The 15,006-nt window shown below is 46.6% G+C and overlaps 1 protein-coding gene across 1 annotated transcript; it reads left to right on the forward strand.

Annotated features, from left to right (window-relative positions):
* Nucleotides 1–1,634: 1,634 nt before the first annotated feature.
* Nucleotides 1,635–7,160, forward strand: atp5f1d (ATP synthase F1 subunit delta). The gene is made up of 4 exons (XM_056413989.1): nucleotides 1,635–1,867; nucleotides 2,519–2,672; nucleotides 3,757–3,845; nucleotides 6,893–7,160. Exons 1-4 carry the CDS (start codon nucleotides 1,754–1,756, stop codon nucleotides 7,013–7,015), a joined length of 480 nt encoding a protein of 159 aa, XP_056269964.1. The 5' UTR covers nucleotides 1,635–1,753; the 3' UTR covers nucleotides 7,016–7,160.
* Nucleotides 7,161–15,006: the final 7,846 nt, after the last annotated feature.

Raw genomic sequence — 15,006 nt, forward strand, 5'->3', positions numbered from 1 at the left:
TTTCGTACCCGGAGGAATGCTCTCTTGCCGGCTCGCCTGAGCAGATGGTGAGACACGGGGGTCCCGGCAAAGGCACATCCCGTCGTGCCTCACACCATTTCCGTCTATCAATGCCAGCTGCGTGGTGTGTAGGCACCGGGGATCGGTTTCTATGTCTCGCCCCCCGATCACAAAAGAAAAACACACACACACACACACCGAGGAACACAATGTGGACGTAACGCTTCATGTCGGATCTCGTAATAACCTGTCTATAAATGGGCAATAAAACAACTGTTGCACGAATGAAAACATCTCGTTTTTGTATTGCTTCGCACAGCAATATACACCCCCCCCCCCCCGTCTCACACAGACACACACACACACACACCGCCCCCAACAATAATGAGCTTCGTCTCTGGCAGCGGTTTCCTCATGGAGGTTTTTTTGGGCTGATAAGAGAATCAAAAATCACATCACATGTACGCGGTGAAATGAAGCCAATAATAATAATAAATAATAATAATAATAGCAACAACAAATGGATGAAAAGCAGCACGCGACGCGGCGAGGTTAATACAATATATATCCCAGCTCGTGACACCGACAGAGAAGGTATAGCTCGCGACTAGAATATAGGTTGCGCGAGGAGCAGGCATGCGGCAAAAAAATAAAATAAAGAAAAGGAAAAGAAAAGAGAGAAGGGAGCACTCACCTACTCAACTGGCCGGGTCCATGCAGGGTGGGAAGAGGGGCAAAGCCAATAAACGCGAAAACTCCTCCCGCGGAACACTTTAATGTGGATTTGTTAAAGCTACAACTATTTATGAATGAAATCCCACTGTTTAAGACACGCCCACCACCCAGTCAGAGGCGCACCACGTGACGCGAGGAGCGAGGTAAAAGCTGCGTGATTGAAGGGTTTTCTCCAAATGAGCGCGACTTTCAGTCCGGTGTTTCGGGTACAGGGGGGTGGGGAGGGGGAGGGAGGTGTTTTTGTGAATGTAAACTATGTTTCCGGGTTAATTAAAACGCATTCTAGCACTCTTGCGTTGTCTTCTTTTATTGATTAGTTGTGTAGTGAAGTCACTCGCTTGCACTTGTGGGCAAAATGGTGAAGCATTGAGTTCATAAGTCTGCATTTGTGTGTGTGTGTGTGGGGGGGGGGGGGGGGGGGGGGGTATTTAGTAGCATACAAAAGAGCAACAGCTCCCAAATCAAACGAAGTGGGGCCCCTATCTGTTGCCCCCTATCTGTTGAACACGTCACTTTGGCGCCATCGGCTGGTGACGTGAGCTCAGTGGTCTCATACGCGACACATATGTATATGTACATTATTTTTTGCTAAATGAGCTACTCTCACTCAAATGTTTCCCTCGGAACATTTTTCAAGTGTTACACGAAAACCCGCGATAAAACTCAAATGTAAAGCCGAAACAGACACTGTTTAATGTGCGTGAGACTCATTTTCATACAAAAGTACAATACTTACGTGCATTTAAAATTATCCGAAACAAACTGACAAATAACGACTAAATTCTCAAATAATCCACCATAAAAACCGCGTTAATCTCTCTAAACGTGTTTTTATTTAATTTTTGAAAAACTACACTCCCCAGCATGCTTTGCGCCACCGCAAAGCTTCACGGGTAGGCTCCCAACGTCCTTGTCCTTCCGAGCGCACACCGACTGCCTTCACGCGAAAGGGGCTCGAGGATCTCTGTCATTCCCTTGAACTTTGCATTTAAAAAACAAAGACAGTTTTTAGGACGCCATGGCAGCCAGGTTCCTCCGCCGCTCCCTCCCCGTGCTGAGGCAGGCTCGCCGCTACGCCGAGGCCGCGTCCGCCGGCCCGCAGATGTCCTTCACGTTCGCCTCCCCGACGCAGGTAGCTCGCTAACCTCGACCCGAGGCTTATCGGGGCCTAGCTAGCTAGACGGCTAACCAGTGGTATTTCTTGTTGAAATTTACTCTCAAAACGTGGAGACAACGTCTCGTGCGTGGGGTGTTGTACTAATGCGCGGCGGTTGGAGTCATTGCCACGCGGACAGGTACATTTCGTGGACGGTTGGTGGACGATGTAGCATAGCTTGTTTTAAGCTACCTGTCATTCGCTGTCTTTGAGCAGAGTTTACTTCGCGAAACTATCCTCCTCTTTTCCCAGTTCAATAACTGTGTGGATATTTTTTTTAAATTCTACGTTGTCGGGTTTAATATGAACTCTTATTGTGAAGAGGTCGCTTGGCTGCAGTGCGGTTAAAGCTCTCTAACCTTGAGGTTCGTGTCTGACTAAATTCAGCCCACTGGAGCTCCACTTTCACACCGGGCTGCAGGTGTACTTCACATCCTGATGTATTCAGATTATTATTCTATTAAAGTACAAAATAAAAAACATTTTAAACGCAAACAAATCTGTATTTATTTAGCATAAAACGTCAAGTGACAGGTGACAGTGAGTGGTCACCTGTTGTTAATTCCACATGTCTTATGTCCGTGAGTCAGTGAATGCATCTCTCCATCTCCTGTCTCCACTCTCCAGGTGTTTTTCAACGCGGCCAGCGTGAAGCAGGTGGACGTGCCCACGCTCACCGGGGCGTTCGGTATCCTCCCCGCCCACGTGCCCACCCTGCAGGTGCTCAGGCCCGGCATCGTGACGGTCTTCAGCGATGACGGCACCGCGGCCAAATTCTTCGGTGAGATTTCGTACCCTTCTAAAAAAAGCAAATCAGTTTACCTGCTGAAAAAAAAGAAAAATACATTCCTTTGATGCCTCCACAACAGGTGTAGGTAGAGCATAGCCCAGAGTCCTTTTATTACACTTTATTAAAAAAGAAAACAATGTCAGATCACGACTTATTACGTAGTCTTACACTAGTTAGTACGTTCAGGTTTTTTGTGCCTCTCGGCTCAACATACTGAAATGCCTAACATCTGCTCTGACATCACTAATATCTTTAATTCCCAGTCAGTCTAGAGATCAATACATATTTTGCCCCACTTTCCGGCTGCCGCCCCCCCCCCCCCATTTTTATTTGAGTTTTTTTGATTGATCTTTCTGAAAGTTATTCACAGCTCATTTCGCTATTAAAATAGCTCCGACATCCTCATGATTCGACAATCTGTCTTGTCTCGGACTCGAAGAAGCTGAAGCAGGGCTCGTACGGTCACGGAAAACCTGGAGAAGTCATGGAATTTTAAAATGGTCATTTCCAGGCCTGGAAAAGTCATGAAAAAAAACTTAAATCATAAAAGTTTTGGCAAAGTCATGGAAATTTGTTAAAATCACATGTTCATTTACGCCGAGTTTGAAATAATAAAAACATTTTTTTAAAGAAAGACGCTCAAAATATAAGCCGGCGTACGCTCTCGATACGCACAATTTTCAAAAATGTTCATGTTTATACCGAGATTTCAGTTTGGTCATGGAAATTTGGTTTAAAGTCCTGGAAAAGTCCTGGAAATCCATTGGTCAAAATGTGTAAGAACCCTGCTGAAGTTATGTAATGAAAACTTAAAAATCCTAATTTCTTGGTGAAATGATTTGGTTCCTCAATTTCCAAAAACACACATGGATGAACAAACCCTCGGGAACAGAAGCCAGCCTGAGAGCGAGGCAGGAGGTCCTGGCTCTATAACGGCATCATTGGTTATAAAACACAGTGAAGATGACTGTATATTGGCGTGTGTGTGTGTGTGTGTGTGTGTGTGTGTGTGTGTGTGTGTGTGTGTGTGTGTGTGTGTGTGTGTGTGTGTGTGTGTGTGTGTGTGTGTGCGCAGTGAGCAGTGGGTCAATAACAGTCAACGCTGATTCTTCGGTGCAACTGCTCGTCGAGGAGGCTGCATCTTTGGACCAGCTGGACATCGCTGTGAGTATAACGTCAACATCGCACACAAACTAGAGCGGCATCTGTGCTAATGTTGGACAGACTGACCATAAATACCACCAGATTATTAGAATTTGTCAAATATATATATTTCTTGCTGTAAATGTCTTTTTTTTAATGTATATACGTTGTTGAAATGATAGTATATCATTCTGCATACTGTTTTTGACATTATCCATATCGCTCAACATCACCTGCATTACTGAGTGTGTTATCTTATTGTGTAGCCTACTTTAATCCACACACAGGGGGAGGAGCTTATAGAGACTCTCTCCTCATAAAGAGTTTGCATTGCAGATTTTGAGGGAGAAGCAAGAGTTCCCATGCAACCTATAAGTAGGCACAGGAGTTAATGTTGGACACGTTGGCTTGAAAACAGGAGAAATAAATGAGATTAAAATACTGGAAAGTATCAAATAAACTGGAATGAAACTTGTATTCTTCATGTAACATTTTATTATTAAGCTGACTCACAACTACTCAACATTGAGGGGATTGAAAATGACGACCGTGTTTTTAGATTCCGCTGACGGCCGGCGGTCGTCCCGGCAACCGCTTTTAAACGTGAGCCTTGAGTCTCGAGTGGTCTTCGAAGTGGAGCGTCTAAATATAGCTGCGTGCTGCATCGTGTTCCAGAACATCACAATGGAGAGAGAAATCAATACAGAAAAGTAGGAGAGAGCCAGTGAAATGAATCCAGTTAATAAAATAAAGAAAACGCACTTCTCGACAGTCTCAACGCGAGTTTCACAGAAGTCGTTAATGTTGAGTTAAGTGACTGGATGTCGTCGTACAGGTGATATTTACCTTCTATATGATTTGAACTAATGGTAGTGGCATTGAGGTCTTTTTTTAAAAACAGGAAACGTGGCTTTTTTTATTATGTATTTATTTTTTACTATTAAGCAAAACACTGTTCCACGAAGAACCTTTCAAAAAAGGGTCCTTTAAAGAACTATTTCCTTAAAGAGTTCTTCAAAGAACCTTCAACACATGTTTCTTTAAGGCACCATTTCTGGTTCCTCAAAGAACCTTTCAAACTAAGTTTTATTTTTTTTAAAGAACCATTTCCTTAAATAATTCTTCAAAAGAACCTATAAAAGTGTCTCAAAGAACCTTAAAAAAATGGTTCTTTAAGGCACCAATTTTGGTTCCACAAAGAACCTTTCAAACCAGGATTTTTTTAAAGAACAATTTCCTTCACGAGTTCTTCAAAGAACCTATAAAGGTGTCTCAAATAACCTTAAAAACATGGTTCTTTAAGGCACCATTTCTGGTTCCTCAAAGAACCTTTTAAACTAAGGTTTTTTTTCAAGAACCATGTCCTTAAATAATTCTTCAAAAGAACCTATAAGTGTCTCAAAGAACCTTAAAAAAATGGTTCTTTATGGCACCATTTCTGGTACCTCAAAGAACCTTTCAAACCAGGATTTTTTTAAAGAACCATGTCCTTAAATAATTCTTCAAAAGAACCTATAAGTGTCTCAAATAACCTTAACAACATGGTTCTTTAAGGCACCATTTCTGGTGATGGTTCTTCGTAGAACCACAAAGCCTTTTAAAGAATCTTTTAAGAACCGTTATTTTTCTGGGTGCCGTCGGCTCTGCACTTTGATTTCACTGTAAAAAGTTAAAGTTCTCCTTTTTGATATGATGATGATGCCGTGTCCGTTTCTTCCCTTCAAAGCACAAACTGTAGAGGAGGCGTTGTCCCCCTCGTGTTACCGGGCGGATTGTTGCCCGTCGCTTTGTAAAGACTTCCTCCTCACGTGGCACATCGAGCTGAAGCCGCCTCCTGCGTCCACCGGCGTGTATTTATTGATATCGCGGGGTTGAAGTCTCGTGTGGGGTCGCTCGATCCTTCATGGATCTTTTGAGTGGAATGCCATTTGTGTGATCGGTGTCCGTACCCAGCCTCCCGCTCTGATCCTCTCCGCCGACGATTATCCATCCGATCGGCGCCGCGTCGAAGCCCTCGTTTAAATGTCGGTCTCGTTAGCGTCGTTTCGCGCTCGGCCCCGGACGCCGCCCGCCTCTGACCTCGGGGCAGTGCCACTGTCGAGTGGACTCTCTGGCAGTAAATTAGTTATTCCCCCCCCTCATTGTCCTCCGCGCCGCGGGGCGACGCACACGGACGCCACGCTGTTCATCGGGAGGGAAAGGTCAGTCGCTGTTGAGTTATAGCAGATGTGTCAAAGCCCCACTGGGAGACCTTTAACTCCCAGCTATGTTTGGCATTTCTGGTTTCTAATCACTACCGTGACGAATGGAGCTTTCACGGCCGAGAGGCGGCGGCCGCTTCCTCCGCTCGCCGACTTTTGACTCGTCGCTTTTCTGACTTCCAAATGGCAGTCGGAGGTTTTTTTAGGTGGAGCCTGGCGACGTCTAGACTGCAGGCAAATCCAGATTTGCTTCTCAAATCCGGTCTTGTTAAGGCGGGACTGTCCGCGCTTGTTCTCTGCGAGGCGTCGTGTGTTTTTGTCTCCGATCTCTCCGCGTGCGATTGCTTTGGTCTCGAAAGCCAAAGCCCCAGGAGGCCACTTCTTAGTGGTTTTCCTCCGCAGCGCCCGCCTCAGAATCGCATCTCAAGCCTCAATTCAATTCAGTTTATTTGTACAGCCCAATTTCACAAATTACAAATTTGTCTCGGAGTGCTTTACAATCTGAACACATAGACATCCCTGTCCCCAAAACCTCACATCGGACCAGGAAAAACTCCCAAATAACCCTTCAGGGGGGAAAAAAGGGAAGAACCCTTCAGGAGAGAACAGAGGAGGATCCCTCTCCAGGATGGACAGATGCAATAGATGTCATGTGACCAGAAGGACAGTAGCCTCAACATCCAATATGCACCAAAAAAGTGCACGTCATGCATGTTTTTTGTTGTTGTTTCTACACAATCGGGATGTGCCCCCCCCCCCCCCCCCCCCCAAAAAAAAGAGAACCGGCAGTCGGACCGGGGCAACGCGGCTGAATCTAAATGTGTGGCGTTATCGTTTCGCTTTCCTGTTTCTCTTCTCTATTTTTAGGCTGCCAGGGCCAACCTGGAGAAGGCCCAGTCCGAGATGGCGGGCGCGTCCGACGAGGCGGCGAGGGCGGCGGTCCAGATCAGCATCGAGGCCAACGAGGCGCTCGTCAAGGCCCTGGAGTGACCCTCCTCCGGGTTATCCTTATTGTTTCTTTGATGGACACTAATCCTCCATCTGTGGTTCCAGCTCGGTCACGTCGGTGTCCGGAAGATTCCATTCTTGCTTTGTACAGTGGATGAATTACAAAATAAATTTATTTGGAAATATCTGCTGGTGTTTTTTCTTTGCCCCCCCTCCTATGTATATATTGAAGATGCATGAAGAACACTGCGTCTACTTGACTTGTGTAATTCCTAAAAAGACCCACGTACAGGTCGCCCAATCAGCGTGACTTGTAGTAGACACACACACACACACACTCTCTCTCTTCAGGAAGTAGACACCACTTCTGTGCCGCTCGTGTTTGCCGTGCAGTGACTGTTTCCGCCTCCAGGGGGCAGCAGATATCCGCCTGAGCGTTTCCACATCGTCCCGTTTCCATTGCGCTTCACACAGTTCCAGGGAAGGAACTCGCCCGTATTTGTCATAAAACCACAGATTTCCTTTCGGGGGCAACTCCTTAAAAAGGAGGATCTTCTTTTTGATGCGACTTAGTCACTTGATGTCGCCCCCTCGTGGGTCGGGAGTTATTTGGAAGTCTCGGTCCCTGCCTTGATTTAAATGAACTGGCGGCGATGACCTCAGGCCTTTCTTCTTTGGTTTCAAAACCACAGGTTTCAGCTCCGACTCCAGGAGGCGCCGACCTCATTCGCGTGCCGCCTCGAGGCTCTCGGAGCTCAGACCGCACGTCAACGCTCCTCGAGGAGAGCGGCCTTCAACGAGTACTCGAGGATTTAAGAAAACACGCGACTACCGCGTCGAGCTCTGACGCCTGTGAGTGTTTCCCCGGTGCAGGAAGCTCATGCGCCTCGACTGTATCTATAATCTGTATAATATCCTTTGTACCCATTGACGCGTCGACTCGCAGGCCGAGACTTGGCTCGGCATCCATTAATAAAAAAACAACAAAAAGAGCCGCTTCTCAACACCACTCGCACATCCTGCTCTCTGTTCTCCTTTTCCAGTCCGTCTCTTTCATCAAACCCTTCTGGCTCCAGCCACACACACACACACACACACACATCAGTCAGCCCTCGTGGGGCCCCTGGAGATGTGAGTCACGCTTCAGGCGCACGAGATGAAACGCCCCCCGTCTAAACCACCACTTCATGAAACGTGATGTTGTAACCAAGCGCCGCTGTAAAAAACACGCCGGGCGCGCTCCATTCGCTCAGAAACCGAGAGAGTGCAGCGACCTCCGAGAGGAGGAAGTCTGCGCGGCGCGTCCAGACGTCGTTCCCACTTGTTTCTCTTGTGACGAGGAAGTGATTCACTACGAATTCATCTTTTCCTCCCAGCTGTTTCCCGCCGCGCGTCCCGTAACGAGGCGAGCGTCTCGCGCCGAACTCTCGGGCGAATGAAGCGCCGCTCGCGGATGCAGAAGCGTCGATGTGGGGTCGCCGAGCGTCCTCCGAGGGCCCGTCGCTCGAGAGCCACGCGGCCGTGTTTCGGGGCTCTCGCTGGTCTTGAGTCGCTCGTCCATCCGGCGTGGAAAGACCCCGTGTACCGTAATTCTCCTTTTTCGTTGACATTTCACTCCTCGTGCTCAATGGCAACTCATGCGGCCGACCTGCGTGGCGCAGAGGCCTGTTTATTCATCACATTCATCCCGCGAGGAACCGACACCTGCATGTGCAATAGGTGAATAACAGGAGAGCTATGCGCGGCGGCGGCGGTGGCGGCGGGGGCGTGACAGATGACACGTGACGATCGCGATCTGTTTGTTCAACAGGTGCCGCGACTCGTCTTAATCAACACAGGTACCGTCGACCGACAACAAAAGGGATGAGCTCACACAGTCGGATTACTCATGTGCATGAAGTGCGCTCCTGTTCTCCTCCAATCAGCAGGAAAAACCACTTCTTGCCCGGTCGGTCCTGTTCCCTCTATCATCTGCGCTTCCTCGTGGCACGTTGAAATAATATTTGAATTGGCCTTTTTTTTGGGAGGGTTTACAGAGGAAATGAGTCCAAGAGGCGTGATTGTGGACCGGAGACGAGGAAGGAAATGAAAGATCTGGAAAGTCTAAATGCGTATACACGCAAAAAAATGATTCAAGCCCTTCTAAGAGGTGACACATTTAAATATTGTTTGATACATTTAAATAAAGCAATTACAAAACATGGAGTTTGCATATTTTGTTCGTTAGTTAGTTTATATTTTGTGTTGGACAAACACAAATTAATTTAATTTAATGAATATCGTTATTTTATTTTAGATGTATTTGATACAAATGAGTTGGACTAACTTAATTACATTTTATTGCACTGATGTGCTAAATTTGAGTTGGAGTTGCATATAATGATTGCATGGAAAACCTGCCAACAATTTAATTGAGTTCATCCAATGAGTCATTTCTTTGAGTGTACGGTCAAGAGATACTGAAGCGTGCATCGAGGAGGAAGAGAGGACGGAAGAGAAGAATCGAAGCGCTGACCTTTTTTGGTGGGACTGTGTGAAGAGGGGGGGGGGAGGGGGGGGGGCTGCAGACTCTCAGTCAGCTGTCAGATACCGCATCCAGCCTGGCAGTAGGAGGAGGGCCATGACACCAGCCTCCCACCACTCCACTCTGCTTGTGTCATCCATCGCTCCATTCTTACAGCCATCCATTCCACACCACCCACCCACCAAACACACACACACACACACACACACGAACATATTTCGGCGTGTGCCAGCTAGGTAACATTTCTACGAATAGCCGTGTTGTGTGCATTTGGGACAAAGTGGCTTGCTGTAGGGGTGAGATAATCAGCTTTGTGCTACCAGCAAATGGCCCCTGAGTGGCAAGGCAGGTAATCATTGCAGAGTTTTTTTTTATTTTTTTGGTGGGAGAGAGCAGAAGAGTGCTTTTCCGTCCCCTGTGCGTGTGTCTCTGCATATTCACACAGAAATGAGCCAATTTAAAGACACCCTGGGGTAAAAAAAAACCTGCACTATTCTCATTTGTACGCTCTTAATTACCACACGCATACTTATGGATGGTGTGGTAACTGCATATCTAACACCTACACCGGCTCTGCCCAAAGATAACAACAACAACCCCAAATGAATGTATATTTATGCATTTATGCAGCCGTTAAAAAAAAGGAAATGAAGCTGTTCCTTGTCTGTGTGACATTGTCTTGGGAACCTGAGACACCAAAAGGTCTCCGCGGCTTCAAAGCTGCTCTTCAACTTCCTAGATTTACATAAGCAGGTGAAGAAGAAGAAGAAGAAGAAGAAGGAGAAGAACAAGAAGAACAAGAAGACGAAGAACAAGAAGAACAACACAAAGAAGAAGAAAAAGAAGACGAAGAAGAAGAAGAGGATAAGAAGAAGAAGAAGAATCATGTTTACATAAGCAGGTGAAGAAGAAGAAGAACAAGAACAACAACAAAAAGAAGAAGAGGAAGATGAAGAAGAAGAAGAGGATAAGAAGAAGAAGAAGAAGAAGCAGGTTTACATAAGCAGGTGAAGAAGAAGAAGACGAAGAACAAGAAGAACAACAAAAAGAAGAAGATGAAGAAGAAGAAGAGGATAAGAAGAAGAAGAAGCAGGTTTACATAAGCAGGTGAAGAAGAAGAAGAAGAAGAAGAAGAAGAAGAAGAAGCAGGTTTACATAAGAAGAAGAAGAAGAAGAAGAAGAAGAAGGAGGAGTTACTCCACAATCCCCTGGACTGTTTTCCCGTGCCTTTGATGATCTTACGCTCTCTTTATTGTACATTAAAGGCTCTAATTAGCAGATTTGCACATTCTGTAAATGAATGGCTGTCAACAGAAGACAAGTTTTAATTAACTGGAATAAAGGAGAGGAAAAAGATTGTGCGACGAAACATGAAACTGATTGGAGGCCCGGGGACGGACGCGTAAAAATAAATAATAATATATATATATATATATATAAATATATATATATATTTATGTGTATATATATATATTTATATATGTATATAGATACATATATATATATAAATATATAAATATAAATATATATATATATGCGCTTTTCCAAGAGGTTGCTGGCTGCCTGTGTGACTGCTTGGCATTCCAACCGGAGGTGTCACATGCTGGAGGGTTCACGGGAGGTCACCGACAGGGCGGAGGCCTCACCTGTGTGTGTGCGGTTCACCGCGAGCCGCGCTCGTGTGAGGGTGAAGCTGTGCTGATGATGGGGGAGGATAGAAAACGGGAGATTGGGAGATTTCGAGAAGGAGCGTCGCGGTATGAAGGGAAGACGAGGTCAGGCCACACACACACAGAAGAAGATGCTGACGTTTGGAGGAAGTGTGATGAGAGCAGCGTGACCTTCCCTGCTCCTGCTGACAGCGCGCACACGCCCGTGTTTGGTCGTGAGGAGTCACTTCGGTTCGGCTTCGACTTCTCTCCTTAAATTAACCCGCGAAACAGAAAATAGCCTCCGATCCGAAGCGTGTCGCGCTCCGTCGCTGATTCACAACGCACACGTGTTTGTCGGGGTTCTTGGAAAGCAGGCGGTGTCATTTTAAGGGTCAAAAAGTATAATCGGGTTCCTGTTGTCGAGTCCGATAACGGCCGAGTGCCACTTCCAAAGAGCGCCCGGAATCTAGTTAGCAGGCCATCCGAGAAGTTAAAAGAGTGAAGAGTGAAGCAACAGTGAAACAGTTAGCTAAAAAAAACAAGGGATAAACAGTTGAAATGGTTAGCTAAGAGTAATAAAGGTAAATAATGCACGTGGTTTGCTTAAAACTCACGGATACATAGTTAGCATAAGGAATCTTGAACAAATAAACCATTGCAAATTTGAGCAACAACATTTTAAAATTGTTATCTTAACGTAACAATTAACAGTTAAAATTGTCAGTTCAAAGTAATATATTTAAAAATAACGGAAAAACAGTCAAAATTGCTAAACAAAAATAACGGAAAAACACTCAAAATTGCGAAAACAAAAATAACGGAAAAACACTAAAAATTGCGAAAACAAAAATAACGGAAAAACACGAAAAATTGCGAAAAATAAAATAACGGAAAAACAGTAAAAATTGCGAAAACTAAAATAATGGAAAAAAACACTCAAAATTGCGAAAACTAAAATAACAGAGAAACATTTGGGACCGTTAGCTTAAAAGTTACGTTGACGGACAAACCGTCGAAGCGGTCGACTTCAATGAATGAATGAATGGTGACAGAGCAACATGCGGTGTCAACGAAACGCTATTTGAGCTGCGGGGATTTCATGGAAAAAAAACCCAAAAAGGTTGCGAAACGCCGGCTTCACGTAATCCGCCAAGCTAATCGTCACGCGGAGAACGATCACCGCGGCAAGACAGGTGGTCCGCTTGCGCAACAGTTTCATGTTTGTGAGTCGTGATACACCCCGCAGCCCTTGCACATGTAAAGGGTGGAGGGGGTGGGGTGGGGGGGGGCACCTGGGTTGACAGCTGTGAACCCTAAACTAACAGTCGCGCCAGCTGAATGACGCTAATCCTGGCGCAGACTCCAAACAAGGGACCCGAAAGAGGATCCCTCAGTTCACGATGTCTGATTTCTCCACTGCCCTTTTGCGGTGGTTTAGTCATCTCTTCATGACACACACACACACACACACACACACACACATGCACACGCTGTGTTGAGCTGCTCTGCCCCTGTTTTCCAAAACATCCACTGGATGTGCCCGGGCACGTGAGGCCGCATGAGATCACATCCCCCCCCCCCCCGCCCCCGGTCATGAAAATACAGTTGGTTAATTATTGACCTTCTTATTGCACGCTAAGCATAGGTCAAGGCCCTGATATATGCCATTGTGTGTGTGAGTGTGTCTCAATGTGTGTGTGTGTGTGCTCAACCACAACATGTCAAAAGAGGAATTGAGAAAGCCTGTAAATAACCCCGGAGCAGCACCTCCGCGTGTCCTTCCCTTCCTCTCGAGCGTGCCGCCGTGTATCGCCTCGGCCACCTTGTGCTGTTTTGAAACTTCCCGACAGGACGCAGAGTTTTCTCGAAAGTGTCGGCGGCGATGTCACAGTCACGAAAAAGCAGATGTCGCGCACACGATTGCGTCCTCTTTTTGAGGATGTGCCTTGAGCATGAAAGATAATAATAATATAATAATAATAATATACACTTTTATTAATCCCCAAGGGGAAATTAGTCCTCTGCATTTAACCCATCCTTAGTTATTAAGGAGCAGTGGGCTGCGGTGATGCGCCCGGGAAGCAACTGGGGGTTCAGTGCCTTGCTCAAGGACACTTCGACTTGCAACTAATGGGGAGAGCGGGGATCGAACCCACAACCTTGCACAACCTTGCAGCCGCCCCCAAAACGGACTTCCTTCGTGCGGAGCGACCGGCTCGGGGCCTCGTGTGGAAATCTGTTGAGTCATGGCACGCGTTGGACTGATGGCACTGTCGGAAAATATGCCCACGAGTTTCCACCCGGAGCAGACAGGAATGACGCCCTTAATAACAAGCACGAGGGAGGGGGGGGAAGGGGGGGGGGGGCAGATCTGGCAGATTCCAGCACCCATGGGTAGGGATGGGTATCGTTTTTTCTTCTTTTTCGAAACCGGTACTTTTAAAACGATACCGGTGCCTGAACTGATACTTAAAAAAAGAATAAAAAGCACAAAATGACGATTGACGATTAAAAACCTCTTTGGCCATATTTCCTGTAAAAGCCGGTCTCATGGCCTCAATGACAACAAACGGATATCAGACTGTCGCGCTTGTAGCTAGCGCTAGCTCGTAGCAAGCTCGAAGCTCATAGCAAGCTCGTAGCTTATAGCTAGAGCTAGCTCGTAGCTCGTAGCAAGCTCGTAGCTCATAGCTTGCACTAGCTCATAGCTCGTAGCAAGCTCATAGCTCGTAGCTAGCGCAAGCTCGTAGCAAGCTCGTAGCTCGTAGCTCATAGCAAGCTCGTAGCTCATAGCTAGCGCTAGCTCGTAGCTCATAGCAAGCTTGTAGCTCGTAGTAAGCTCGTAGCTCGTAGCTCATAGCAAGCTCGTAGCTCATAGTTAGCGCTAGCTCGTAGCAAGCTCGTAGCTCGTAGCAAGCTTGTAGCTCGTAGCAAGCTTGTAGCTCGTAGCTCATAGCAAGCTCGTAGCTCATAGCTAGCGCTAGCTCGTAGCTCATAGCAAGCTTGTAGCTCATAGCTAGCGCTAGCTCGTAGCTCATAGCAAGCTCGTAGCTCATAGCTAGCGCTAGCTCGTAGCTCATAGCAAGCTTGTAGCTCGTAGTAAGCTCTAGTTCGTAGCAAGCTTGTAGCTCGTAGTAAGCACGTAGCTCGTAGCTCATACAAGCTCGTAGCTTATAGCTAGCGCTAGCTCGTATCTCGTAGCAAGCTCGTAGCTCATAGCTTGCACTAGCTCATAGCTCGTAGCAAGCTCATAGCTCGTAGCTAGCGCAAGCTCATAGCAAGCTCGTAGCTCGTAGCTCATAGCAAGCTCGTAGCTCATAGCTAGCGCTAGCTCGTAGCTCATGGCAAGCTTGTAGCTCGTAGTAAGCTCGTAGCTCGTAGCTCATAGCAAGCTCGTAGCTCATAGCTAGCGCTAGCTCGTAGCTCGTAGCAAGCTCGTAGCTCGTAGCAAGCTTGTAGCTCGTAGCAAGCTTGTAGCTCGTAGCTCATAGCAAGCTCGTAGCTCATAGCTAGCGCTAGCTCGTAGCTCATAGCAAGCTCGTAGCTCATAGCTAGCGCTAGCTCGTAGCTCATAGCAAGCTCGTAGCTCATAGCTAGCGCTAGCTCGTAGCTCATAGCAAGCTTGTAGCTCGTAGTAAGCTCTAGTTCGTAGCAAGCTTGTAGCTCGTAGTAAGCACGTAGCTCGTAGCTCATAGCAAGCTCGTAGCTAGCGCTAGCTCGTAGCTCGTAGCAAGCTCGTAGCTCGTAGCTCATAGCTTGCGCTAGCTCATAGCTCGTAGCAAGCTCATAGCTCGTAGCTAGTGCTAGCTCGTAGCTAGCTCGTAGCTCGTAGCTAGCTCTTAGCCATATTATCACCG

Source organism: Pseudoliparis swirei, chromosome 5, assembly GCF_029220125.1.
Source record: "Pseudoliparis swirei isolate HS2019 ecotype Mariana Trench chromosome 5, NWPU_hadal_v1, whole genome shotgun sequence".
Classification (NCBI taxonomy): Eukaryota; Metazoa; Chordata; class Actinopteri; order Perciformes; family Liparidae; genus Pseudoliparis; species Pseudoliparis swirei.